The sequence below is a fragment of the Panthera leo genome, chromosome D3 (assembly GCF_018350215.1).
Source record: "Panthera leo isolate Ple1 chromosome D3, P.leo_Ple1_pat1.1, whole genome shotgun sequence".
Classification (NCBI taxonomy): domain Eukaryota; kingdom Metazoa; phylum Chordata; class Mammalia; order Carnivora; family Felidae; genus Panthera; species Panthera leo.
In genome coordinates, this window is record NC_056690.1 from 38891927 (window position 1) to 38919039 (window position 27113).

General features: G+C 43.4%; 1 protein-coding gene across 10 annotated transcripts in view; it reads left to right on the plus strand.

The window, feature by feature from the left end:
- EPB41L3 (erythrocyte membrane protein band 4.1 like 3) overlaps positions 1–27113 on the plus strand; it is a 147370-nt gene that overhangs the window by 46218 nt on the left and 74039 nt on the right. For all 10 annotated transcript variants that reach the window (XM_042909903.1, XM_042909912.1, XM_042909907.1 and 7 more), the window contains exons 2-3: positions 8946–9139; positions 13554–13751. In XM_042909903.1, coding sequence (XP_042765837.1) covers positions 8957–9139; positions 13554–13751 — 381 coding nt within the window. In that variant the 5' untranslated portion in view covers positions 8946–8956. The remainder of the gene's footprint in view (positions 1–8945; positions 9140–13553; positions 13752–27113) is intronic.

A 27113-nucleotide genomic window follows, 5' to 3' on the forward strand; every position in this document is an offset into this window, starting at 1 on the left:
TTGTCAAGTTGTTGAAGATCTTTTGTAACGACCAGTCCTTGAATTCCACTGTTTGGTGCTTTGAGGAGTAACTGGTCCACTGCTGCCCCATCAAGGCCTCCTTGCTTTGTTAATTTGGTCTGATTTTGAGGTGAAATAATGAAAAAGTCTGGCTGGCCCCTTCTGCTGTTAGTTGTCCTTGTGGCTGCCAGAGTGGTCTCTGTGTGATGCCACAAGTCTCCTTAGCGGGATCCGACAGCCTCGCAGGACCTGACTTCCTCCCCGCGTGTCTCCTCACCCCTCGCCACTCCCCACACACCCCTCATGTTCCAGCTGCAGCAGACTGCACACTCTCACACAAGTAAATGCACTTGACTTTTCACGCTGCTCTGCCCTCGACTGATGACCTCTGCATAGAACTCTCTGCTGTTTTCCTTCTTTGCACACGACTCAAGAGGTGCAGTAGCCTGCCGTGAAGCGGATTGCGTGGGGGGGCAAGGAGAGGGGTGCTGGTCCAGTCCCTGGCTTGAGCAGCTGGACAGATGGAAGCCCACCTACTACTGAGATGGGGAAGACTGCTGTGGAAGAGATGGGGGGTTGGGTGGGAATGTGGGGGCATCAGGGGTTTGGAGGGAGAAGTGCTCAGTTGGGCTGCCTCTGAGATATCCAGGGAAGGGAGGTGGGAAGTCAAGTTGCATATATGGATCTGTAGCTCAGAGAGGTCCCAAACTGATGAACTTCTATTTGGGAGTTATCATTACATTTGAAATGAAGTAGACGAGCTTTCCAAGGAAGAGGGTTGGGAGAGTGTGGCGGACTCCTAGAGAGCTATCAAGCTGAGAAAGAGAAAATCAGAAACAGGCCGTGAAGAGGCAAAGGGAGATGAGAAAGAGTAGCCAGAACAGGCAGAAGGAAAATCAAGAGAGTGTCCAAAACACAGAGAATTCAACGAGAAGGGATGTCCCCTTCACCTGGGGTCTATTGGCTTGCGGGGAGGTCATTGGTAAGGTGTGATAGAATAGCGGGGGACTCTCTGAAGACTGGGTGGGAGGGAGGCTTTGGTGACAACACGAGAGTCCAGTTCCTTCCATAAGCATGGCTCTAAAGAATGAGGAGGAGCTGGGACAATGCTGGAGGGGGAAGATGAGGCCGTAGTGGGGTGGAGTGCACGTGAGCCCAAGAGCAGGCTGATTTGCTTTCCTTGCTGTCTTGGGTTTGTTTTTTGTTTCTGAAGATGGATGGTACTAGGGCTTTTTTTTTTTTTTTTCTTTCTCCTTTTCTAATGCAAATAGGCAGGATCCAGGAGAAGGGCCTGGAGATATTACTGTCTTGTAGTCTGCTCACAGTTGATGGTGAATACTATTCTGTCATCACAAATGTTAACTTTTATACAGTTCTACTAGCTTCTCTTCTCCTATGAATTGATACTTGAAATGTAAGAGGAAAAAAACCTTGCTTTTTAAAAAAACAGTTTGTCCATTTTAGTCTTGTATCCCCGATAACAAGTAAATGGTCTGAAGGGTTGTTGTTGTTGTTGTTGTTTTGTTTTGTTTTGTTTTGTTTTGTTAACAAAGTGCTTGGTTATTCAGTAGGAATCCTGCTTTGTGCAGGTAAATGACACTGCACATTTTCCTGTCCTAAGTCCTAGCTAGGTTGCTGTCTTTTAACATGATTGAATTTTCATATCAGCAAGAGGGGGAGGTAAATTTGAATAGAGAAGCTAATTAAGCAGTCAGGAGATGGAGATTTTAAAATGCTCCTTCTAAAAGTGGGAAAGATGAGGACAGAGTGGCTTTTTTTTCTCCCCACAAATAGAAAATTAGAGCTGCGGAGGGAAGCCATGACCATTTTTTATAGGTGAAATGGAACCATGACTTCATTTATACCTGCACGCCGTCTTCTTTGAAACTCCTCACCATTTCCTTTGGTAGTCATTTCCTAAATCTGTCCCTGAGAGAGGCATAACGAATACAATCCATGTTTTCATGAAAAGATAGAGGACCCTTCTTGCCATCCCACGGGAATACTTAATGAAAGTCCTTCCCCAACTTTTAGGATGCAGAGTTTCTAGCGATCCAAGCCTTTTTTTTTTCCTTAGCTTAAGTAAAACACAGCAGATCAGGTAAATTTGGTTTAAAGAAAGGGCGGAGTGTGTCCACCAAAGAATTTTGTATCTCTTTCAATTTGGAATTGCAAGTGCTGGTGTTTACTTCCAGTAACTGAAATAATTGACAGCTACGTTTACCCCCAAGTGAATGTATCAGAAGGGAAGGGGACATTGGAAAATAGTGGCCTTTAGTGAGCTGGAAAGGGAAATGTTCAATTTTAAGTGGAAAGGGGCATCCAAGAAAGCAAGGAGTGAGTATAAGAAACATCGAAGCAATGCAAATACCCTACAAATCTGCTTTAAGAAAATGCTTTGGCATTTTGGTACAAGACTAGAAGTGCATGCTGTAAAGTTACAAAAACAATGAGTTAAAGTTAAAAGTACTGTATTTAGGGGCGCCTGGGTGGCTCGGTCAGTTGAGCGTCCAACTTCGGCTCAGGTCATGATCTCGCGGTCCGTGAGTTCGAGCCCCGCATCCGGCTCTGTGCTGACAGCTCAGAGCCCGGAGCCTGCTTCGGATTCTGTGTCTCCCTCTCTCTCTGCCCCTCCCCCACTCATGCTCGCTCGCTCGCTCTCTCTCTCTCTCTCTCTCAAAAATAAACATTAAAAAAATTTTTTAAGTACTGTATTTAGATGCTTATGTTTTTAATTGTTTGCAATTTAAAAAGCAGTTTTATCATTTGCTCATATGGGCAGGCGGGTAGGGAAGAAGACTTAAAAGTTTTGAAACCGAATTGATTGATGTAGGGTGCCGATACTGTTTACTCATATATACGGTACGAACTTACACCCTTTCAGATATGTGGAATTACATACTGACTCTAGTGAGATTCCAGAACTAAAATGCCTTGCATTTTTAAGGTTTATCACTTTACTATCTCTCAGTAGCAATGAAAATTTTATTACAATTAGTCAAGAAACAGCAATGATTTTCATTCATTATATTATGCATATAGTGCTGGCGAAAATCTTATACTTAAGAAATATTTGACAAGTGCCTAGAAGTTTATTCAAGGTTTGAGTTTCTGTGATTTGTGTGATATATGGCAGGTAAAGTATTACGTGGTAGGTAGGTAGAAAATAATGGTAGATTATTTTATAATTGAAATAGTTGATAAGTGGTTGCTGGGTTCTATCCATTTTGTATTTTTATTCAGCTTCTGTATAGCTGGCTCTCTGCCTTGGGGACAAGTCATGAAATCACAGAGAAAAGCAGGTCGCAAAATGGTTTCATGACCAGAATAATAAAACTGAAACTCAAAATTGGGATGTTTCTGTACTAATTTTTCTCTTTTAGTTCACGTATAGCAAGGAGCGAAGGCCATGCATTTGGAAAGATTCCTATTTTAACATCTATTAGACAACTTTTAAAAAAATGCTTTTTAATATTTATTTATTGAGAGAGAACACGAGCGGGGGAGGGGCAGGGAGAGAGGGAGACACAGAATCCGAAGCAGGCTCCGGACTCCGAGCTGGCAGCACAGAGCCCCACGTGGGGCCAGAGCTCACGAACCGCGAGATCATGACCTGAGCCGAAGTCAGACGCTCAACTGACTGAGCCATCCAGGTGCCCCGTGGACAACTTTTTAAAGTTGAGAGTGCACTGATACATCCACCCCAATGGAGGCTATACTACCAATACATTTTTGTAAAAACTCCTTACGTTTATAAAGACAAGGAAGCTGAAGGAAGAGATGGTGATAGAGGTGACAGACTTGTTGGCTTAAACTGTAAGAAGATCTGACGTTTGGGGCCTTTCCCTTCCCTCCACTGCCCCTTCCCCACGCCCAGCGTCCTTGGTCATCACTAATTTCTAGGCTGAACCCTTTGTTTTATGGAAGAGGAAGCAGGAGACTAAAGACATTAAGTCAGTCACCCAGTCTCCCCACATGAAAACTTACTTGCTCCTAATTATTTTCATGTATTAGATCTATAGATTATACATAGATTTATGAAATTAGCATCGTTCATGAAATGAACTAAAATGTTTATATTTTGAGATACGATTCTGGTTCTACTTCTGTAATCATTTTGACTTTTGATTATTAAGTTGTAGTTATTATTTGCTGAAACATACATAATAACAGAATCTGAAATATAATACTCATAGAAAATAGAAGAAGATACTGAAGGTATCTTTTTTTTTTAACACGCGAGTTGGGGAGAGGGGCAGAGAGAGAGAGAGTGAGAGACAATATTAAGCAGACTTTACGCTCAGCGTGGAGCCCAACTCTGGGATTGATCCCGTGGCCCTCAGATCCTGACCTGAGCCGAAATCAAGAGTCAGACGCTCAACCAACGGAGCTACCCAGGCACCCCTCAACATATGATTTATGCGCAAAAACGCCCTGTCGAGGAAGAAAATTAGGCATCTTTTTAAATGTACTTTTTTTAGTAGTTGTTTGCATCTTTTTAAAAATTTTATGATCTAGTGACTTTTTGGTTACTCTTCTAGAGATTTTCTAAGCCACCTAAACATTTTCTGTTTGAGTTTTTGAAAAACCCTTTGGTCTCCTGGTAAAAGCATTAGCGTGTGATCAGACCAATAGTGTCTATTACCTTGTAGGGAGATTTCAGTTCTGAAAGTTGTAACTGAGTTCTGTTTTCCATTAAACCTTGAAATACCTACTTTTTCATCACTTGAGAGATTTTACAATGGTTCAAGACTGTAAGGAAGAGTTATTACACATTTACATAGGTAGGTAGATATGATAATGGGGTTGGTTTTATTGTTCTCCAAAAAATTATTGAAATACCTACTCTGTCCTAAGGTACTATGTTGGAACTGGGTATATTGGGGTATAAATACACCTGTTTGCCACTCATGAGGATGTTGGAAGGAGGTCAGGGGAGGGTTTGAATAACCATTAAGTTTGATAGATAATAGGTAAGAAACCATGAGCACACGTAGAGTAACTGTGTAAAAAGGGAATGCCTCTCTCAGCTGACACTTGGGGAATGGGGAAGTTGGTCACTTGAAGGACAGGAAAGAACATTCTTGCAGAGAACAGCATACCTAAAAAATCTGGAGGCAAAAAACTTTGCTGGGCTTTGCAAATCAAAAGGCAGTCACTTGGCTGGATCATAGTGGGGGAGAGGGGTAGGCAGTGCCTCTGGGCAGGGATAGGGTGTTGAGGCCGAGGCTTGTGCTTGAAACCCATGGCAATTACGAGTTTGGATTTTTCTTTGTGCACATCGGGAAGCTATTAACAGGAGTGATATGAGTACATTTATGTTTTATGAAGATTAGAATTAGAGGTGGGTAGGAATCGGCAGGGAAGAAGAGGTTATTAAGGAGTTCAGGAAAGAAATGATAGCTTGCATGGTGGCAGGGGGCCAATTCAAGATATATTTTGGAAACATGTTTTTATGTAGCTATTTGAATATGTGCAAAATTACATATTTTGCGAAAGATGGGGAAGGTAAGGAAAAGGAAATGTCAAGGCTGACTTGTGGAATTGTGGCTTGAAGGAATGGCATTGCCATTTATTGGGGTGAGGAAGAAGAGTGAGGGGAGGAACAGATTTGGAAGAGGAAAATTGATAGATACTTGTGAACTGTTCGCAATGTCAAGTGGGCAGCTGGGTTTGAAACCTCAGAGGTTCAGACCAGAGTTACAAATGCACGAGCAGTTGGCTTCTAGGAAGTATTTAAAGCCCCGGGAAAGCGTATCATTAGCTGGGGAGCAAGCGTAAAGTGAGGAGAGAGCCAGACGGAGTTTTCCAGGAGATTCCCACATGTAGAGGTTGGATAAGAAGTTGCCCATAAAAGAGAATGAGAGGGTGTAGCCTGAGAGACTGGAGAAAGGCAGGAGGGTGTGGTGCGTTCTGAATCCCAAGAGAAGGAAACGTGCTGACAAGAAAAGTCTTACCACCCTTGCCGGGGCTGCTAACAGATCAAATGTGATGAGGATGACAAGAGTGGGTTGTCCATGGCATCGTCCACCCCAGTGGAGTCAGACTGCTGTGGTTGTAGGGAGAGGGGAAGGGAGGAAGTAGACGACGATAAGGGTCAACGATATTTTTTTGAGAAGCTAGGAGTGGAAAGCAGAGAAATCCGGTCGTAGCCGATGGAGGACGTGAGATTGAGGGAAAGCTACTTTGTTTTACTGAAATGGGAACCACTGGAGTATGACTGTATTTTAGTAGAATTTTAGTCTGAAGAATATGTATTAGATTGGCTCTGAGCTAGCAAACTCACGTTCAGAGAAGACAGAAATGGATTTCTGCCTCGTGGCACAATACAGAGCAACTGAGCTGTGCTCCATGGGTTCATCCAGGGGCCCAGGTTGGAAGGGACAGCTCTGGCATCCTTCTGAATTTGAGGTCTCCATGACTGAGTGTGTGGCAGTCATGTCCACCATTTTTTTCTAGCCAATGAGAAAAGGAAACCTAGGGCAAGGGCCCTTGCCTTTAGGAAAATGACCTAAACATTTTGAATACATATGCTCTCTTTTCTCATTGGTCCACACTTCATCACATGGCCTCAATTAATTGTGGTCTGAAGCTGGGGGGAGGAATACCAGTTAAAACAAAGTATTTATTTATTTATTTATTTATTTTAACGTTTATTTATTTTTGAGACAGAGAGACAGAGCGTGAATGGGGGAGGGTCAGAGAGAGAGGGAGACACAGAATCTGAAACAGGCTCCAGGCTCTGAGCTGTCAGCACAGAGCCCGACGCGGGGCTCGAACTCACGGCCGCGAGATCATGACCTGAGCCGAAGTCGGCCGCTTAACCGACTGAGCCACCCAGGCGCCCCCAAAGTTTAATTACTATAAGACGGAGAACATGGATTCTGAGAAGAAGTCATTTGTGCCACTCCTTGGGGTGAGGAGGGGAGTTACAAACATGTTTATTTCTAAACCATGGACAGTACTTGGCTTCTATTTGGTACTTAATAAGAGTTCAGTGAATTGAATTGACTGTTAAAATTAATCTTCCCCTTCTAAAAGGTAGACTTTGATCGTAGGCTCTGAATTACACAATACCATCACCTTTCTTCCTCCTCCACTGTCTTTTCTGTAGACTTGATGCTTTCTAGTGAAAGCACACAACAGAGAATATACTGTTTACTCTCAGATTTGCTTAAAAATCTAAAAGGTAATGTTAGAGGCAGGAAGGAAATCCGATAGTTTTATTTGGATCACTATCTTGTTCTGTGTTTGGTCTTGATCTTTACATATGCTTTGGGCAACTGCACGCTGCCAGGTTGACGTCTTTTGTGCAAGAGGGAGAATAGCTGCTGATTGTTAAAAATAAGTAAATAAATAAACAAATGAACGAACGAACCCTAAATAGAAAGCATGGATGTTGAATTCCATTTATAACATAGACTGGCATTTGTATGCTCCCTCTTCTTCTAATTATTAAACCTATTCCAGCGCATATTGTGAAGATCGGAACTTCATGGTGATTTTACTGTGGAGTAGTATTTTGTGTAATTCTGTATTTCACTAATGGCTGTGTCATTTGCTTACAGTGTTATACTAGCCCTTTGTTCCTGATATATTTTTTTTACCATGAAATTAGAATTAGGAAAGGAGATTGCAGGGTAGGCTGGGGTATTTGTTTTTGAGTTATTAACCACATGCTCAAGAAATCACCTAAAACCACATGGTAGCCACTGGCATAGCACCTCTCTTGCTCTTGAAAGCAGAAAACTGCTTTAAACACAGTGGTGTGCCCCTTAGTTAGGGGGAAGAAGTAACCACAGAAAATTAAGTTCTCTGGATACGGTCACGTTCGCTTCCCTCATTTGGTAGATGTAGAAACGAAGGCACAAAATGCTTGACTCGCAAGCCATTACGAGATGGTGGTTATATACTTTTTAACGTTTTTATTTATTTTGAGAGAGAGAACACGGACAAGCAGGGGAGGGGCAAAGAGAGAGCAGGACAGAAGATCTGAAGCCGGCTCTGTGCTGACAGCAGAGAGCCCGACGCGGGGCTCAAATACACGAACTGTGAGATCATGAACTGAGTTGAAGTTGGGTGCTTAACCCACTGAGCCACCCAAGCGCCCTGATGGTGGTTATATTTTAGTAGGGGTCTTTAGACGTAAGAGCAGATTACGATATGATAAAATCTGTTGTTTGAGTCCCCTAAAGAGCTGAGACAGACTCCTTTTTCAACGCTCAGGGGAAGGAGGAAGCCAGGAAGAAGCAGTGAATTTTCACTCATGAAGGAGGGAGAGGTGAGACTGCCCAGCCTCCCTCCAGCCCCAATCAGGGCTTGTGCAGGGTGGGACACCTTCCACGTCACCGAGGAAGCCTCTGGTGTAGTTGTCATTGTTCATTCACACGGGGATAACAGGGTTCTGAGAAATCGGAGAAAAGGCATTTGCTCATGGAAGTAATGGATAGATTCAGGGGTTCCGGAGGCAGAGCAAGGGGCCCTGTGTAGGGACAGAAAGGGAGAGGGAATGAGAAAGGATATCCACTTCCATTATTAGATCATCCTTCCCAGAGATTAAAATATAGACCCAGCTGATGGGGCAGATTCATTTTCTGAAATTAAATGTATCTCAGTTATGTAATTATTGTGACGTTACCTTAATGACATTGTACGGCCATCTGTGGCAAAAATCTAATAGGAATAAAACCTGTGATCATTACAAATAAATTTTGACTTCTAGTTAAGTGTTAATTCTGAACCATTCACAGGCACCCGTCTTTGCGGTGCATTTAGGTCGTCTGCTAGGTGCGTGCAATAGGATTGCGTTCCGATTCGATTGCAGGCCTGTTTCGCTCCTTTTGCAGAAGTGGCTCCGCGCAGCCCCTCAGGGGAGCATCCTGGCTCTCTTGCCTAGGGAAGGTAATCGCACCAAGTGATGGGACCGTGCCATTTTCTGTTTGCAGAACAATCAACCATGACGACCGAATCCGGCTCAGACTCAGAATCCAAGCCAGAGCAGGAGGCCGAGCCCCAGGAGGCAGCGGGGGCGCAGGGGCAAGCCGGGGCGCAGCAGGGGCCTGAGCCCAGCGGTGAGGACCAGCAGCAGGCTCTGGAACAGTTCGAGGGCGCGGCACACAGCACCCCCGTGAGGAAGGAGGTGAGCCCCGGGGCACAGGACGCAGGCGGCCACCGGCTCCCCCGCACCTGCTAGCATCACCCGGAAAGCCAATTAAGGAATGTTTACTGACCTTTTCTGGGGTCTGGGGGCCGACCTTGGTCTCTTAGCACTAGAGGCAACTATGAGGGGTCATCTGTTTCCCCCTTCTGGTCCCAGGCAGATGGAAAGTTTTTGCTATTTTGAGACTTTCAATGAATGACATTCCTCAGTCTTGCTTGGTAACTCCTTCATTTGATTAAAGCACTTAAACCCACTGAAATCTGCACTGCAAGTTATTGGTCTTGTCTGGATTTCCAGGAAGGACAGACCCCACACCTTCTGATTTGGCTCCTGAGTTTTATTCAGGCCTATGGGTTAGAGCTAATTTGATTCTTCCCAGGGGTCACTCTGAACCTAATGTTGCCAGCTACTTTTAATGGGTGTTCAGGTGGATCTCTTTCCCTCTCCTATGTGCACGTATGTTCAATTCTGTTACCAAAATAGACACACTTAAGTTGCCACATGTGGTGTGAATATTTCTTTTAAAAGCTTTCATACAAAATATAAAGCATGGTTTATACTGGGCTTTGAATGAATCCATTTTTAAGTTATTTTGGCTTAAAACTTCAAACCTGAAATCAGCATGTGTTAGAATACTGTCTCGTGTGGTAAGCAAACCCAGGAGTTCCTGCAAACAGTTGGCCTTTTCTAGGTTGGAAGTATATGTATCAAGCTAGAAATTCGAGATATTGAGGGAAGAGACACGAAATTCTTTGCAAGGTGCAACACATTATTATTACCTTAAACTGTGTTTGCATCCTGATTATGTTTTTTCCCATGCTATTTAAGTTCTGCCTTTAAACAGTATTAAAAATAACATTTATTGGAGCACCGGGGTGGCTCAGCCGGTTGAGTGTCTGACTTCAGCTCAGGTCGTGATCTCACAGTTCGTGGGTTCAAGCCCCACATTGGGCTCTGTGCTAACAGCTTAGAGCCTGGAGCCTGCTTCAGATTCTGTGTCTCCCTCTCTCTCTGCCCCTCCTCAGCTCACACTCTGTCTCTATCTGTCTCAAAAATAAATAAACATTAAAAAGAAATTTAAAAAACATTTATTTCCATGCTCTGTAAATAGATGCTGTGTCTAGTCTAAGCTGTTTCATGATGGGGAGCTGAGGGATATCCTTCCAACTTAAGGAGCTGTGCTTGCCCTCATGTTTTTTCTTTAATGTCTCTCTCTCTCTCTCTCTCTCTCTCTCTCTCTCTTTTGGAGATGTGATGGTGTTTTGCTTGTTTTTAAAACTTCAGAAATGTCAAATTATTAAGACTGGATTTTTTTTTCCCATTCTTTTCCTCCTAACTCTGAAACGAAATAAACGTGAGAGTGGGAAATAATTGTAGAGAAGGAAGAGTTTCTGTGCCAGGACGTGATACATGTACTTGATCTTCTGGAAGTCAGATGTTGGAAACAAACTAAGAGAGATGATACTAAGCCCTTCGAGGGAAAGGTAACTGGCGGTGGAGTCCAGAGAACTAGTAAACTCCTGCCTCTTCCCTATTTGAGTCATCTCCGAGAACTTGTCTAGCCTCTGCCCCTCGGCTTCCTCGTTCACAAAGTGAAGAGATGAGAAAAGATGGTTTCCTTGGGTTCTTCTCCCCTCGGTTTCTGTGATTCATACTAGGAGCCCAGTACACTAGAGGTGAAATGAAGCACATTTTGGTTATCAGTGATGATTAAATCATGGGCTTGGCGGGATTTGAATTCCAGGCTATTAGTTTTATGACCTGGAGGAAGTTTGTTGAGGTTGTGCCCTGCACCCCTTTCTGTCCTCAAGTGTAAATGAGGGTAAGGATACCTAGATACCTACCTCCCAGAGCTGTCATGAGAATTAAGTGAAACAGGATTTGCCTAAAGGGTTTTACTGATATTTTTAAATCGTAATGAATTATATGTGACTACAGTGGACGTTTCATTTGAGGTCCTTGGTCTGCTCGTCTGAAGTTAACGTTGTTGAAAAAATGGGCGTGAGAGACTCAATGATGGGTGCGTGGAAACGACCCCTGGAAACACCTCCCTTTGCACACTGGTGGTTTCAGGTGCGTCTGGCGTTGACTGATGAATAGCCCAGAAAGCTTTTTCTCACACAGATACTTTTATTTTATTAGAGGAAAAATGAAATTTCACCTTCCCTAATACATCGAAAAAGTTGATTCCAGGTAGTAAAATTTAAATAAAAATGTAGCTTCTGGTGACTTTGCCTGCGATGAGATGAAAATGTAAATTAAAAGTGCAAAAGTCTCATGGAAGTTATACGGGCACTTAACAAATGTGCGGTATAATATTCCAAGGTTACCAGACTTCTTCAGCTGGCCTAAGCCAAAATTAATGTTTGACTTTTCTGTGGCACTATTTTAATGCTTTGATACGGAAAGACTAACAGTCAAAAAAAAAAAAAAAAAAAAGTTGGACAAAGTCACCAGACCTGCAGGTTTTCTAATATTTACTTGTTTTAGCTACGGCTAGCCTTCTCAACTCTTTGGGCCTTTGAAGTTGGTGTTTCCATTTTTCTTGGTTTCTTCACTCAGCAAATGGGTGTCTTTTTATCCTGAAGAACTTCTCACAACTTTGCCCTGACTTCCTGTGCAAGGTAGTGGAGGAAAAGACTGTATTTACAATATTCTGGATGGAAAACCAGATGGAAGATGCCACTTTAAAAGCAGAAATCCGGGGGTGCCTGGGTAGCTCAGTCGGTTAAGCGTCGGACTCTTGATTTCAGCTCGGGTCATGAACTCATGGTTCGTGAGTTCGAGTCCCACATCAGGCTCTGCACTGACAGTGTGGAGCCTGCTTGGGATTCTCACTCCCCCCTCTCTCTCTGCCCCACTCCCTGTGCTCTCTCTCTCTCTCAAAAAATAAACTAAAAAAAAATTTTTTTAAGCAGAAATCCATACCTAAAATCCAAAATCAATACATTGAAAGAGAACTTTGTGATTAGAGTGTCGCAAAATGGTAGCCACTGAATAAAAAGACAAGTTGAAGTGATAAGCTGTCAAGACTGCCTTCCTGCCAAGGCCATGTGCTTTCAGCTACTAGTATAATAGTATGTTCATGAGAAAAGAAATTTCATGCTTACTCAAGGGGCCTAACCTGAACTTTGGAACACGTCTTTCTTTGCGTTGTCAGTGTGTATTTGCAGACTAGTGGAAATGATAGTCTGGCCCGTGAGTTGGATCAGCACTAATACCATTGGTAGTTTTTTCATAGATAGAAGAGGGCATTGGAGGGTGACAGACGGCAGCTATCCTGTGAGCACAGCATAACGTATAGAAGTGTTTAATCACTGTTGTGTGCACGTAAAACTATTGTAGCGTTGTATGTCAACTATACTTCAGTAAAACATAAGTATATAAACACACGCCCACACACATCAAGAAGAAGGCCGTAACTAGAAGAGTCGCACAGAAAGATTTCCACGGGGATTCACGGGAGAATTTCACTGTTCCATAGGATGTCCTCTGCAGTTTTGAGTCTAGCCTGGGCTACACTGTTGTGCTTTGAAAGCAGATTAAAGCTTTTGAACAGATTTGATCTGCTCTTACAGTGGCTCATTACAGTGGGGGGGAGGGGGGCTGGAACAGACTAAGGGGATTACTTTGTGATGAATTTCAGTGCCGCTGGCTGCATTGAATTGATTTAGAGCTAAATCAAATATTTTAACAATTGTAAAATTACTGAGAAGGTTAACACTTGAAGCTCTCTAGGCCTTACCTTGTATGCATATGAGGGGTCGTGGAATATAGAAGGACCCAGTGAATGAAGACAATAGGGTACAGTTAGATAAACTCTAAATGACTTAATTTTTTAATGTTTATTTTAGTTTTGAGAGACAGAGACAAAGTGTGAATGGGGGAGGGGCAGAGAGGGAGACACAGAATCCGAAGCAGACTCCATCCAGGCTGTCGGCACAGAGCCCAACACAGGGCCCGAACTCACGAACCGTGAGACGAAGCCGGACGCTTGATGGGTTGAGTCACCCAAGCACCCTTAAAGGATTTATTTTAAAGACCGGTACTATCTAATGCGTTTTGAAAAAGTCAGGAGTCCATTTGTATCGTCCTTTACTTAGTGAAGTCTTGATGCCATTTGCAAACTCAGTGTTTCTAAACTAAATCCTCGAGTCAAACTGAAATGAAGCCTTATTGGTACATTTAAATGGCAAAGTTATGTAGGTGCGACTGTTAGCAGTTTAAGCATCTGTATACGTATATGTGTCCATTCACAATATCCTCATCCAGACATCTCTCCTGCTCTTGGAAATAGGAAAACCAATGTCTGAAGGGTTCTGCTATTGCCTGAGCAATGCAATATTTATTCCCTGTCTTGCAGTGAAAACTGTTCATTGTTTGCTCTTCACAGGTCACTGACAAGGAACAGGAGTTCGCTGCCGGGGCTGCAAAACAGCTCGAATATCAGCAACTGGAAGACGATAAACTGTCTCAGAAATCATCTAGCAGTAAACTATCTCGATCTCCGTTGAAGATTGTCAAAAAGCCTAAAAGCATGCAGTGCAAAGTGATACTTCTGGATGGATCAGAATATATCTGTGACGTGGAGGTGAGTGCACGTTTTAAAACTTTTGTTGTCCCAGATATTGAGAACTGGAGAATGTTGGTGTGAAGCATCCAAGGCACTTTCTTGTTTTCAGAACTCGGGAAAATTATTCAGACCTGGTTTCTAAATACAAAATTATCTCCAAAGTCCTTAACAGATCATATTGCTAAAAATACTTATAATGTCTCCAAAATGTTACAATCAAGAGAAAAATGTGATCTTGATGAAAAAAAAAATGTATATTTTTCTAACACTTCCCATGGTAGGAAAAAAAAAATGGGGGCCTTAAATCAAGTTTTCATTAATATCTTGTGAGTTATCATTTAAATGAATTTACTTTTTCTGTTTGAATAGTTATACTTTTTAATTTGAATGATTCTATTTTTTCCTATTTTAAATTATTTAATATTTTTTGTATTTGAATAATTTCAACCGTTCATCGGTATAAACTTGTAAATTTCTGTACACAGCACTGTAGGATAGTGTGAACTGAATATGTCCTCTTAGAGTAACTTTTTTTAATGTACATCGTGGTGGGCATTGCAGTTTGAGTGTAAAAAGGCATAGTGGCTTTTGTTTGTAAAGAAAAAAAGTAAAATTCCTCTCAGAGAAGGAGCAGTGAGATGACTTTTGTCAGAGATACTTAGCAAGATCGAGTTAACAGATGGGGACAACACTACCTGTCCATAGCGGTGGAGACGGATGATTTGTTGCATTCTCCGTGTAGCACAGAGGACACACAGAGGGTGTGAACTCAGGCCACGGGAGCGGGAGTGCGTGTGCACCGGCCACAGTGCCTTCCCCCCACAGCTGGGAGGGAGCAGCTTGTTCTTTCCGCAGGTGATTCAATTTCAGATTTAACATTTTCTTTCGTTTGCTTATTTATTTATTATTTTTTTAAGTTTACTTATATTGAGATAGCGTGAGTGGGGGAGGGGCAGAGCAAGAGGGAAAGAGAGAGAATCTTAGGCCAGGCACTGACAGTGTGGGCAGTGACGACGTGGGGCTCGAACTCATGAACTGTGAGATCGTGACCTGAACTGCAATCAAGAGTCGGACGCCCCACCGACTGAGCCACCCAGGCGCCCCAGATTTAACATTTTCATTCAAAGAGCTTATTCCTCCCACCTCAGCCCCCTGCCCTTGGTCATACAAGGACCTCGCACATCCGTCTACACCAGCTCCTCCCACCGCATGCTCATGGAGTTCACGTCTTCTGCTGGGTGTGCTATAAGTCTGCCCCGAGGTCCCCTTAAGACACAGCCGGTACCAACCCCACCTGATTTGCTGTGTCCCTCATTCACTCCTCTCTGCTTCCTCTGTCCACAATGCCACATCATTCCTACTTTATTTTGCATACTGCACTGCTGTACCCAGTCCTTTTCTTGGATCAGAAGATTCAAATCCATTTCATGTTGATAATGTCATTTGTGGTGGGGATGGGGTTGGGTTACTTTGTAGGAACGTAGAGGAAAAAAGATCTTTTGAAAATAAACTCTTAGATCAAAAGTTACTTGATCACATATTAACTGATTGAATTTTTGTCATCCTGTGACCTCATAAATATTGATGGGTTGCTGGAGGGAGTGAAATACATGCTCCAAGGATCCTGCCTAAAGTTTGCCATGCACAGACCCTTTTTTTTTTTTTTTTTTTTTTTTACATTTTTATGGCTTTCATTTTGGCTAATGTCTTAGTTCGAAGTGTCCCATTATTGAGTTAGATGTTTATTCTGGGAATTGGGAGATTCAATAATGTACTCCTCCCTGGGTTTTACTCTGAAGTGTAAAGGACTCTGTAACCATGAGAGAGATTGTGTTTTTCCAGTGTGGATCCACTTTCTGGAAAAATTGACCGAAGAGAAACTTTTTTCTTAGTTTTGAGGAGAGTCTTTCTATTGACTGTATTATTAATGGAATAAATAGGGTTACCCTGCAGCCCTCTCGTCCTACCTACCAGAGCTTTCTAAAGAAGAGTCTAGAAGGAAGTTTACTGAGTTTTGTGTGGGGGTGGCGGATAAATGCTGCAGGGCTGACTGAGGTGCATGTAAGTGTTAACCATTCTGCTAAACTTAATTTATATCCCATGCTTCCAATGTGTTACAGGTAACCTGTGGTTTTGAGTTCAAAATTTTTATTTTGTGATTAACTTTGGATACAATTCAGCGTTACTGTTAATGCCCCTGTGAGCATTTTGAGTGACGTGGTCTTGTTGGTCAGTTATTTCTCTTTTATAATTATTTTAATCAATTTGACAGCTTCTTAAGAACAATTCTTTTTTTCTGGGGCACAAAATCCTTTGCCAACAGGATATTTTCAGTTTTTCCATGGACGTTGGTAGTAGAGAAGGATGTGGCCACTATGGACTGACAGCCTTGTCGAGATAATAGAGAGATTTGGGCATATGGCAGAGTGAAGTGGACTTATTTGTAGCTGACTGGTTGAAGGAGAAAAACGGATTGTGAATCAGTGATGTGGTTCTCAAGGTGGCAACAGGATTCTAGTTGAAAAAGCACATTCAAAATGCCTCCTGGTTTTAGATACGACGGCACATAAAACTTGGCTGGCAAGGTGCGTGGGATATAATAGGTAAACGGTGCTGAAAAACCTTGCCCTAAGGAAGTGTCCTTCAGTCTTGCTCTCCTCTAAACTGAGTTTTTATCCATGTATTGGTTCAAGACACTCACACACACACACACACAAAGCTGAACTATTCCTTTCCTTTTTTTTAAATTTTTTTTTTAACGTTTATTTATTTTTGAGACAGAGAGAGACACAGCATGAACGGGGGAGGGTCAGAGAGAGAGGGAGACACGGAATCGGAAACAGGCTCTAGGCTCTGAGCGGTCAGCCCAGAGCCCGACGCGGGGCTCGAACCCTCGGACCGCGAGATCATGACCTGAGCCGAAGTCGGACATGTAACCGACTGAGCCACCCAGGCGCCCCTAAACTATTCTTTTCAAGGGACACAGGCCTTTAAAAGTGACTAGTGGCCTGTGTGTCAGAATGCAGGCATCTCATGAAGCAGACAGTGTGTGACACTAAAGCAAAGTAACAGGTCAAACTTTGCTCTGTTTTGAGGGATCAGATGCAAAATGGAAATGTGTTGGAGGAAGGGGGTGGTCAGACTTCGTAACAGTTTGGGTGAAACTTATCTTTGGGTTTAAGTCGATTACAAACTCGGCATTAACCAGTTGCGTGGTGTAGCTGTCAGAAACATCCGTGCGGTCATGGTTGTCTCTGTTTAAGTGCAGCGTGTGGTTTGCCAAATGTGGCTGGCAGCCCCCTCTTCCTGGGCGGGAGAGATCCCGTCCGCAGTGTCTTGTCGATTAGCTCGTGCAGGATAGCACTTGTTGGAGCCACCAGACCCGGGTGTGAAAATAGATTTGTCTACTTGTAACCTGTGTGATTTCAGGGAACTCAAGCTTTCTGCGTGTCAGTTGACCGGAAAAAAAGGAGGTGAAAATACTTGCCTCAAAAAGCCATTATTGAGAAGATTAAGGTAGATATTTAGTTTGAACACTTTCTGCAACATGGCATATTCTTGAGAGAAACCGTGAACTCTGAACTGAGCTTATTCAGCAGAGAGTTACAGGATGGTGAGGGATCTGGAAACCTCTTCTCATGAAGGATGATTAGAGAAATAGAATGCGTTGAAGAAACAAAACATTTCCACGTGTCTCCTTCTAGATTTGGAGGGGACAGGATAGCGACTTACAGTTACTCGGAAAAGTTGGCATTGAGTGTCTGTCATAACACACAGATATTTTTTAAAGTATAGAGAGCAGAACTAAATTAGAAGTTACAGGAAGTCCAGTTTTTCAGTAAACAGAAAACGCATGTTTTAAATTATTGTTGTCAACCTGTGATCTATGTTCTGCAGTAGGATTCCAGCAGAAACTGTAGGTGCATTTATGGAAACCATCAGCTCCTCAGATGTGGTCTCAGACCAGATAACTCCCAGTACCTCTTACTACTCTCAGACTCCTGGAGAGAAGAGACACACAAAAATCTGAATTGAAAAAGCAGAATTGTTGGGGCGCCTGGGTGGCTCAGTCGGTTGAGCGTCCGACTTTGGCTCAGGTCATGATCCCGCGGTCCGTGAGTTCGAGCCCCGCGTCAGGCTCTGTGCTGACCGCTCAGAGACTGGAGACTGGTTCAGATTCTGTGTCTCCCTCTCTCTGACCCTCCCCCCATTCATGCTCTGTCTCTCTCTGTCTCAAAATAAATAAACGTTAAAGAAAAAATAAATAAAAAAAAAAAAGCAGAATTGCTTCCCTAAATCCCTGTACCTAACACATAGAGTTTCAGGTGAATTAAGAACAGGACGCAGGATGGGGCACCTGGGTGGCTCAGTCAGTTAAGCGTCCGACATCGGCTCAGGTCATGATCTCACAGCTTGTGAGTTCGAGCCCCACGTCGGGCTCTGTGCGGACAGCTCAGAGCCTGGAGCCTGCTTCAGATTTTGTGTCTCCCTCTCTCTCTGCCCCTCCCCTGCTCATGCTCTGTCTCTGTCTCTTTCAAAAATAAATAAATGTTAAAAAAAAAAAAATTAAAAGAACAGGACGCAGGAGACAATAACAGGCATAACTTTTTTTTTTTTTTTTTTTTGCATTTATTACTGCATCAAGAAAAGCATTTTATTTTACTGAAATCTCGATGCCTAAGTGTTTTCCCCCATGGCTTATTTAAAGCCTTCATTACTTTACCATCAAACTCAACAAGGCTCACCTCTGCCATGACTTTATCACTAGACTATATAGTCACATATAAAGGACCCCCGTGAGTACACTCACATCCACACACATACACACTCCCATCTTAGAATACCCTGGCCCTGTTCTCTTTTCCTTCGAAACCACAAGGTAACATTTCCCCTCTCCCCCCAGTGCTGTAGTGGTCTTCAACTCCTGCCTCCTTGTGGTCAGATGGAAACCTTTTTCGGTTGTGCTGGCTTTCTCCTATTTTCCTCAAGAGTAGTCTTAGGTCGGGGCGCCTGGGTGGCTCAGTCACGTAAGCGGCCGACTTTAGCTCAGGTCATGATCTCGCAGTCCGTGAGTCCGAGCCCCGCATCGGGCTCTGTGCTGACAGCTCAGAGCCTGGAGCTTGTTTCGGATTCTGTGTCTCCCTCTCTCTCTGACCCTCCCCTGTTCATGCTCTGTCTCTCTCTGTCTCAAAAATAAATAAACGTTAAAAAAAAGTTTAAAAAAAAAAAGAGTAGTCTTAGGTCATTGCAGCATTTGGTGTTTTTCCATTTGACTATTAATAATTTTTTCAAACTCTTAAATCTTCATTATCTAAAATATATAAAAAAAATTACTCCTAGTAAAATATAAAAACAGATCTTATCATAATAAAAGGCCTTTTAAACAACTTGGTATATATGTTGGGAAATGTTTGCATGCTAACCCTATTTTCTTGTACGCCGACAGAATAAGTACTAATAGCCATTCCCTTCCCATTTTTCTTGGACCATCAGAGAACACAAGCAACTTCCTGTAGCCAGTTTACTCTCACAACGGCTGTTTACTTCCCAGACATAAATTTTAAAAGAGAAAATAAAAATACCCCCGTCACATGCGATGAAGGAAATAGCGCTCCACCCCGCTTTCGTCCCATTGCTTCTGTGTCGTGCGGACTCATCTGAGTCTGACTGACGGGCGCGCGATGTATTTCCCAGTGACCATCCGGTTAGAAATGTTTTCTCTTGTTTGGGCGCCATTCTGATCGAGTCTGACTTGGTTTTAGGAAAGTCAGACATGATCTGAAATTTGAGTCCGTATTTCATAATACGAGTTTGCCTCCGCGTGTGTAAGACGTTGACGCCATTTTATGGTGTAGTTTGGTTCTCTACAAGAAAGCCGATGGCTGGAGGAGTCTAGTGCGTCACTGCAGAAGCTCCACGGGGTTTACCTTGCAGGTGTGACTTACAAGGACCCTGCTGTCTATGCATGGGAAACCGCAGCTTAGTCCACTTCAGCCGTAAACGCTGCTGGCCCGACGGTAAGGGGACACCTAGTGCTTCTGGGCCCAGTTAAATCCACACGGGGCTGGCACCTCCAGGGGTAACTGCCAGGGAATCAGCCACACTGGAGGGAGAGATTTCTATCCAGATTGGGGCAGATCAAAGAGAGCTACTTAGGCGCAACGCTGAAACTGTAAAAGCCTGCCCCCCAGGTTTGACCCTGTCTAGAGGGCCACTGGTTGAATGGGCTCCATGCCTGAGTATCACTCGGGTCACGCCAGGATGGTTCAGAATCACAAGCAAACACAGAAATGGGGCAGTTTGCTCCAACAAGCATTTCTTGCTGCCATCCAGAGATGCTTCTAAGGAGCCAGAGAGGGTAAGAATATTTATGGCTCCATATCCTAAATGTGCTTTCTGTTACCTTCTAACTGTTGGTCAGGAAGGGAATGTGTGAAAAACTTTCAAATGCTCTGTCTTGCCCATGATTCAGTTAACTGTCCAAGCCATTCTTCTGTTTCGTATTTTCACTTACTGGGATTTGGTTGGAAAAACAATCAGTGTCTGAATCTTCCAGTTGCTGTAGGTTATGCGACTAAAATACCTGACAGTACCTTTGGGGGTCCTCGACTGGAGGGCACATAGAATTGTCATAATCCAAAAGAGTCTGTTAGGGCACCTGTTGCTTTTCATGGATTGTAAGAAGTAATTAACTGTAAAAAGTAGAAAATAAGGATGTTTGCCAAACCAGTGCGAGTACTGTTCATTCGATGCTGCGTAAGTCACAGGGTGTTTGAGTCTGTGAAGTTGCATAAATTCCGATTTAACCTCTCAGTGGGTCTCTGCTCAGCTGAATGCCTGACCACATCGTGCCATCTGTCATGTGCTGTCACTGTGTCCTGTACAGCACGGCAGCTCCCCTGCTTGAAGATCGATGCCCCTGGGGACTCCCAGGGATGGAAGGACTTTAATTAACTTGGTTTTCTCATGTGACGACTCTTTGGTGCAGCTATGGGAACACTTACCTACAAGGCTCGTTACCACACACCCTCTCGTTCACCAGACAGAGCCAGTACTGAGTGTTTCCAAGGTGTTCAGATTTGTCCTCATTAAGGCTTGGCTAAGAAAAATGAACACTTTTTACTCAAGTTGTTAAATCTTTTCTCCTGGTTTTCATTAAAAAAAAAAAATAAACTCTCATAGTCTGTCATGAGTGTAGACAGTGATCTGTTCAACACTTTATTAAGTTTAAAATTAGGAGTATAGGGGCGCCTGGGTGGCTCAGTCGGTTAAGTGTCTGACTTCAGCTCAGGTCATGATCTCACAGTTCGTGGGTCCAAACTGCACATCGGACTCTGTGCTGATGGCTCAGAGCCTGGAGCCTGCCTCGGATTCTGTGTCTCCCTCTCTCTGTTCCTCCCCCGCTTGAGCTCTGTCTCTCTTTCTCTCTAAACAAGTAAATAAAAGCATTAAAAAAAATAAGGAGTATAAATGTGAAAACATAGAACTGGTCCCCGGGCCAGGTGGTGGTGGTTTGGAAGCTGTGTGAATTTTGGAACCTGAGCGTCTGTGCACGTTGGGTGGTCGAAGCCATAGCAAAGGTACAATCACTGAGGATTCTTGTTGCTTTGCTGCCGATGGTCACGTGGAGTTAAGGCCTGGCAGGCGATTTGTTCTGTGGATGTCAGGAGTCTGACCATGTGCTGCGGGAACACTAGGTTTGCTCTTTCCCCTTACCGTCCCCCGCGCCCTTCATGTCCCCACGGTGTTGTCCGACCGCTTCCTGTTGCTGAGTTGTTGACGTGAACTTGCCTGTTCTGCTGGCAGGCAGGTGGGAGTTGCACTTTTCACGGGCACGTGGTCCCCTGCTCCGGAGAGCGGTCTTGTTTATTTCGTGCTGCTTACTTACCATAGGGTGCTTGATTTTCAGAGATGGTCATTACCCGATTGCTTAGTGAAGGGCGTGCGTGATCTTTCAGGTTGAAAACTAATCCTCGGTTTTCTACCTCTCACCGTCCTGTGATTCAAACTTCAGGTTATATTTCACGCTGTTTGTATCTGGTTTACTTGCTTAGATGTCACCTCCTTCAGAATCTTCCCCACTTTTATCTCTGAGAGTTGTCATGTCATGTGCTCTGGACAAAATCTTTTACATTCCTTTACTCTTTGGGTGACCTTCTTGTCGCAGACCCTTCTGAGATGGCGGGTTGGCCACGGACCCCTTTCTTTGGGCTCAGGGGAGGGGTTGCTCTCTCTGCTGCTGCTTCAGAAATAATTCCCCATAGCACCCTGGCCTTTAGGCTCAACTTGAGGTTTAGGGAAAGACCACATAAAAGAAGGAATACCTGTTAGTGTAAGTGCCATTCTTGGGTGTGACAGACCCGCAGCCATCCCACCTGGCACCCATTCTGCTTCCACCTGTTAGGTGCCAGTTTAGGCCCCCCATAACTCAGTCCTGGCCCTGAAAGCCAAGGAATTGCTTCCCTATATTAGACCAAGACAGTCCCCGTTTCCCTCCTCAGGAAGAGTCTCCCAGCATGGCGGTAGCTTGTGTGGTGACCACAGCCTCCCATTCATACGGGCTGAGCTGGCGCTGTGGCCCCAGCGCATCAGGCTCCTTCCTAGCAGTGGACCTATGTCACAGCTTCAAAACATCGCTTAAGACATTGTCTCCACCAGACACCCTGTTAAAATCCTTGCATTTTCCAGAATACGTTGATCAGATTGTACAGAGTAGGCCCAACGAGAAAGTTAATCATTTGAGTTTTAATTAGCATTTGCCTTAATGCAAATTCTTTTTTGGTGTTTACAACGATTTCAATCTGTAGAACTAACGTCACACTGTGTGCACAATCTTCCCCAGGGAGTTTTACTAAGTTTGTAGAGGCTTTCCTATGAAGTATTTCTTGAGGACCTATTATGTTCTAGGCACTGAAAACTAAGTGAGTAAGACTTCAGGCTTCGACAGAGGACTGTCTTACTCATAGAGTCCCACAGTCTTAAGTCTGGAAGGGACATTGGAAATGACATTGTCTTCTGTCTCGTCTCACTGATGAGGAAATAGACCCAGAGCAGTTAATGTGAGGAAACACAGCCTGGAACCGATAGGGAAGGACTAGAACCCAGATCTCCTGCCCTCTGCTTCAGAGGTCTCATTACTATACCTCCAGAAACATCCCAAGTCTTTGCAGAAGGAGCAAACCGAAACAGAGTATTTATGTCCAGCTTGGGTTTGTGAAATAGTGGGATGAAAAGAGAAGGAGGAGGAAGATCCACTTTTCAAATTAATAATATATTAGATTCTTGAATATCTCCTTTACTGGTAATTCTGTATGCCTTTGACATCAAAATTGATCACTTTTTCTAAATTTTGTAGTTAATGGATGTAATTTGGGGGTAAGTAAGACCACCAGAGTCGCTCTTCCTTCTCTCTCTCCTTCCCTCCCCTCTGCTGGTGGCTGGAGAGCTTTGAAACCTCCTTGAAGCACATCTGCCATAGACGCTCTAAAAAGTGTCTCCTTTTAATAAACCGGCAGCTTGACTCTAAGCCTGGAGTGGCTTAATCAGGCCTCCCTGGGAACAAAAGGGCTCTGAGGTTGTAAGCAGATCCTGTCCAAGAGAGACAGGTTAAGCCAATGGAAAGAATGCCATTCTTTTAAAACTTCTTAAACCTAATTTCTAAAAGTGGTTGTCAAGTCTTTGCTTCTGGTTATACTAATCTGGTCATAGGGATCACGAGATAAGATACTATGTGAAGAGTAGAACTTAAGAAGCAACACTGTTTCATTTTGAATAAGAAGAGGAACCTAATACAGAAGCTCTTGAAACTGGTACGTGGAACAGGGTTCAGGCTTGGCTCAGCTCTTTGCCTTCATACAGAATAATTTTAGGCAAGTTCTACAGCTACCATGGTCCAGCTCCAAGTGGAAAGGCCAGTTTAAACTGAAGACCCTAGCCATCCCCCAGAGAGCAGCAGTTTTCATTATCCTGTGATTTTTTTTTTTTGTTTCAACTTTCTTGATCAATTGCCAGTTCATTTTATAATTACAGCATTTCCCCCATGAAAGACAGGTTATAATTTTCAAGATTATAGCTCATCTCCCCTTAGTTAGCACTTAAATTGATGCCTTTCTTTTCATAGAAATACTCTCGGCCCTAAAGGAAGTTTAGGAGGGAGACTCCTGGTATCAGCCATAAGATTAGAAAATCTTTTCATTAGATGGGTAATAACCTGGGACCGTTTCTGTGTGGGGTGATAGTCTCTTGATTTTGATATCACTTTTTTTTCATTAGCTTGTTTCAGCAGGTGTCTTTTGACTTTGTCTCCAAGGTCAGACATCTAAGAACAGCACCTGTGACCTCTTTTTCAATCCAGAAGTGAAGTCCAGTAGAATCCCAGTTTCTTCTAGTAGGAGGAGAACGTGAACTCTAGTTCAGTCCCCGCCTCCAGTATGGATGGATGGGTGTGTGTGTGTGTGTGTGTGTGTGTGTGTGTACGTGCGCACCCATGCAGATGTCCAGCAAAATATAGAAGTGGGGTCAGGGAAGACTGGAGTACAGTATGATAATGAAGGCCTTACTGTAGGGACAGGATAAAATATTCACGAAGAAGTAGTTTTCACTTGACTCCTGGCATCTACTCACTGATCCAGTCAGTATGACATATAGTTGAAAAAGGAAGCACCTGCTCAGGCAGTACTTGGTTTCAGGGTTTGGCTGGCACACAGGCGTTGTGGTCCTGTGTCCAATTTGCATGTGAAGGGAGGTCGACATGCTTCCATGTTACTTTAAAGAATATTTATAACCCAAAAGGAACATTAAGTTGTATTTATAAGTAAACGCCTTTTTGTCATTTATTATGTCTATGATCTTGTTAATTTTTATAGCAGAGGGAAAGGGGAGAAATCGCATAGTATGTCAGCTCATTCACATTTGCTGTTTGGGTATGGCGATTAAATAATTCAGCAGGAGACAGGAAGCATGATGAAAGAGGGGCGAAAGCTCTGCTAAAACGTTTCATAGTGATATTGAACAACTGCATATTTTTGTTAGTGACATATCCTGTGGCTAATATTTATGGCAGCCACAATTAATAAATTACAGCAGCCAAGCTTGGCACCTCTTTCAAGGCCAGTAGTGCATTCAGCTTTGAGTGTGAGCCTCATTTGGGGCTATCGTACATGAAAAATAAATTGTTCATCATTCTTGCCAGAGTTTTATATTTTTTCTTACATTTACGCCTTCTCTCAAGTTTTCCAGATCAGATAGACACGCTCAGAGAGTCCAGTGCAAGTTGCACCAGTAATAAATAGGGGGGCCATTTTAAAATTCTTATGTGAATTGAAAACTTAGATTCAGCTTTGACCTATTTTTTATTTTTTTTAAATAGCCAGAGACTTTGGCTAAGAAACTTGGCCTCTCAGTGTTGATGCTGTGCTACTCAAAATATTCAGGTTCTTTATAGACAGCCTAGTAGAAATGTTGAACTGTAGTTGTACTTTCAATGCATGCACTGAGTAGCAGAACTAGCATTTAATACTTCAGTTAAAAGGATCACTTGCAGGCAGGCTTTTAAAAGTGCGTTTATGGGGGCGCCTGGCTGGCTCACTCAGTTGAGCAACTGACTTCGGCTCAGGTCGTGATCTGATGGCTCGTGATTTCAAGCCCCACATCGGGCTCTGTGCTGACAGCTCAGAGCCTGGAGCCTGCTTCGGATTCTGTGTCTCCCTCTCTGTCTCTGCCCGTCCCCTGCTCGTGCTCTGTCTCTCTCTCTCTCAAATAAACATTACATTAAAAAAAAATTTTTTTAATAAAAATAAAACATAGAAGTGTGTTTCTGAAACTCATAATATGGAGGCACCTGGGTGGCTCATTCGGTTAAGCATCTGACTTTGGCTCAGGTCATGATCTCATGGTTTGAGAGTTCAAGTCCCACATCGGGCTTTGGACTGACAGTGCAGAGCCTGCTTGGGATTCTCTCTCCTTCTCTCTCTGCCTCTTTCCCACTTGTGCATGGTCTCTCCCTCTGTCCCTCTCTCCCTCTCTCCCTCTCTCTCTCTCTCTCTCTCTCTCTCTCTGAATAAACACACTTAAAAATTAAAAAAAAAAAAAAACTCATAATGTGTAGATGTCCTAAAAATTGCACACATGAATATCTGTGGAAGTACCATGAAACAGTCAAATCAGACCTCAGGATTGTTGTACAGTAGGATAAGCTTTCACAATTGATTCTGTAAAGAATTGAATTTGAAGCCTAAGGGGATTAAACTTTGGGAAGCAACCTGTAATAGCGACAGCCTGTGACATCTTGGCTTCACCATTTGTTTGCACATCCCCTAAGTGTTCTCAGTTTTCTCATTTGCAAACCAGAGCTCAGGGGGTGACTGCGAATGGCCAGGGGTGGATGTTAAATGCTTACAGGTGCCAGGGACCCTGTTGGACCTATAGTGGCTAGCAGATTTGAAAGCTTCCCTAACTTGATACACTTCCACCCCATAAAGTATAAAGTGTATACTTCTAGGCTTTGCCTAGAAGAATTTAAATAAAAACACTCTGTAGAGTGGAGACTTTTTAATATAAAAATGGGATCATAGCCTTTACACTGCTTAGAGATTTGCTTTTATCCTTCAGTAGGAATGGGTAAGTAAACTGTGTTGTAATCTAGACAATGGAATCTTACTCAGTGCTATGGAAAGAGCCATGAAGAGACATGGAGACTTGGAGAAGCCTCAAATGCATGTTTCTAAGTGAAAGGAGCCAGTCTGAAGGGCTACATACAGTATGGTTCTGATGATATGAGATTCTGGAAAAGGCAAAATTATGGGATAATAAAAGACTAGTGGTTGCCAGAGGATGGGGTGGGGTGAGGGGCACATAGAGATGAACAGGCAGAGAGCACACAGGATTTTTAGGGCAGTGAAAGTACTCTGCAGGGCACCGTAATGATGGATACATGTCACTACACATTTGTCCAAACCCATAGGAAGTACAACACCAAGAGTGAAACCCAATGTAATCTACGGACTGGGTGATAGTAACGATACATACGATAATAACGATAATAACGATAATAACAATGAATCTGTGTAGGTTCATTGATTGTAACAACCCTGCCATTCTTGTGGGGGCTATTGATAGTGGGGGCGGCTGTGCGTGTGTGGGGCAGGAAGGACGTGGGAAAACATTTCCCTCGACTTTGCTGTGTACCTAAAACCGCCCTAAAACAAAGTTCAGTCTTAAATAACAACAACGACAAAACCACTCACCTAGAAGCTTGTCAGGATTCAGAAATGACCTGGAAAACAGGAAATTTGCTTTTGCTCATACTGCACAGCTTGAACCTGCTGAGAGGAGACAGAAGATGTAGCTAAGGTGCTATTACTATGGTGTCAGAAATCAGGA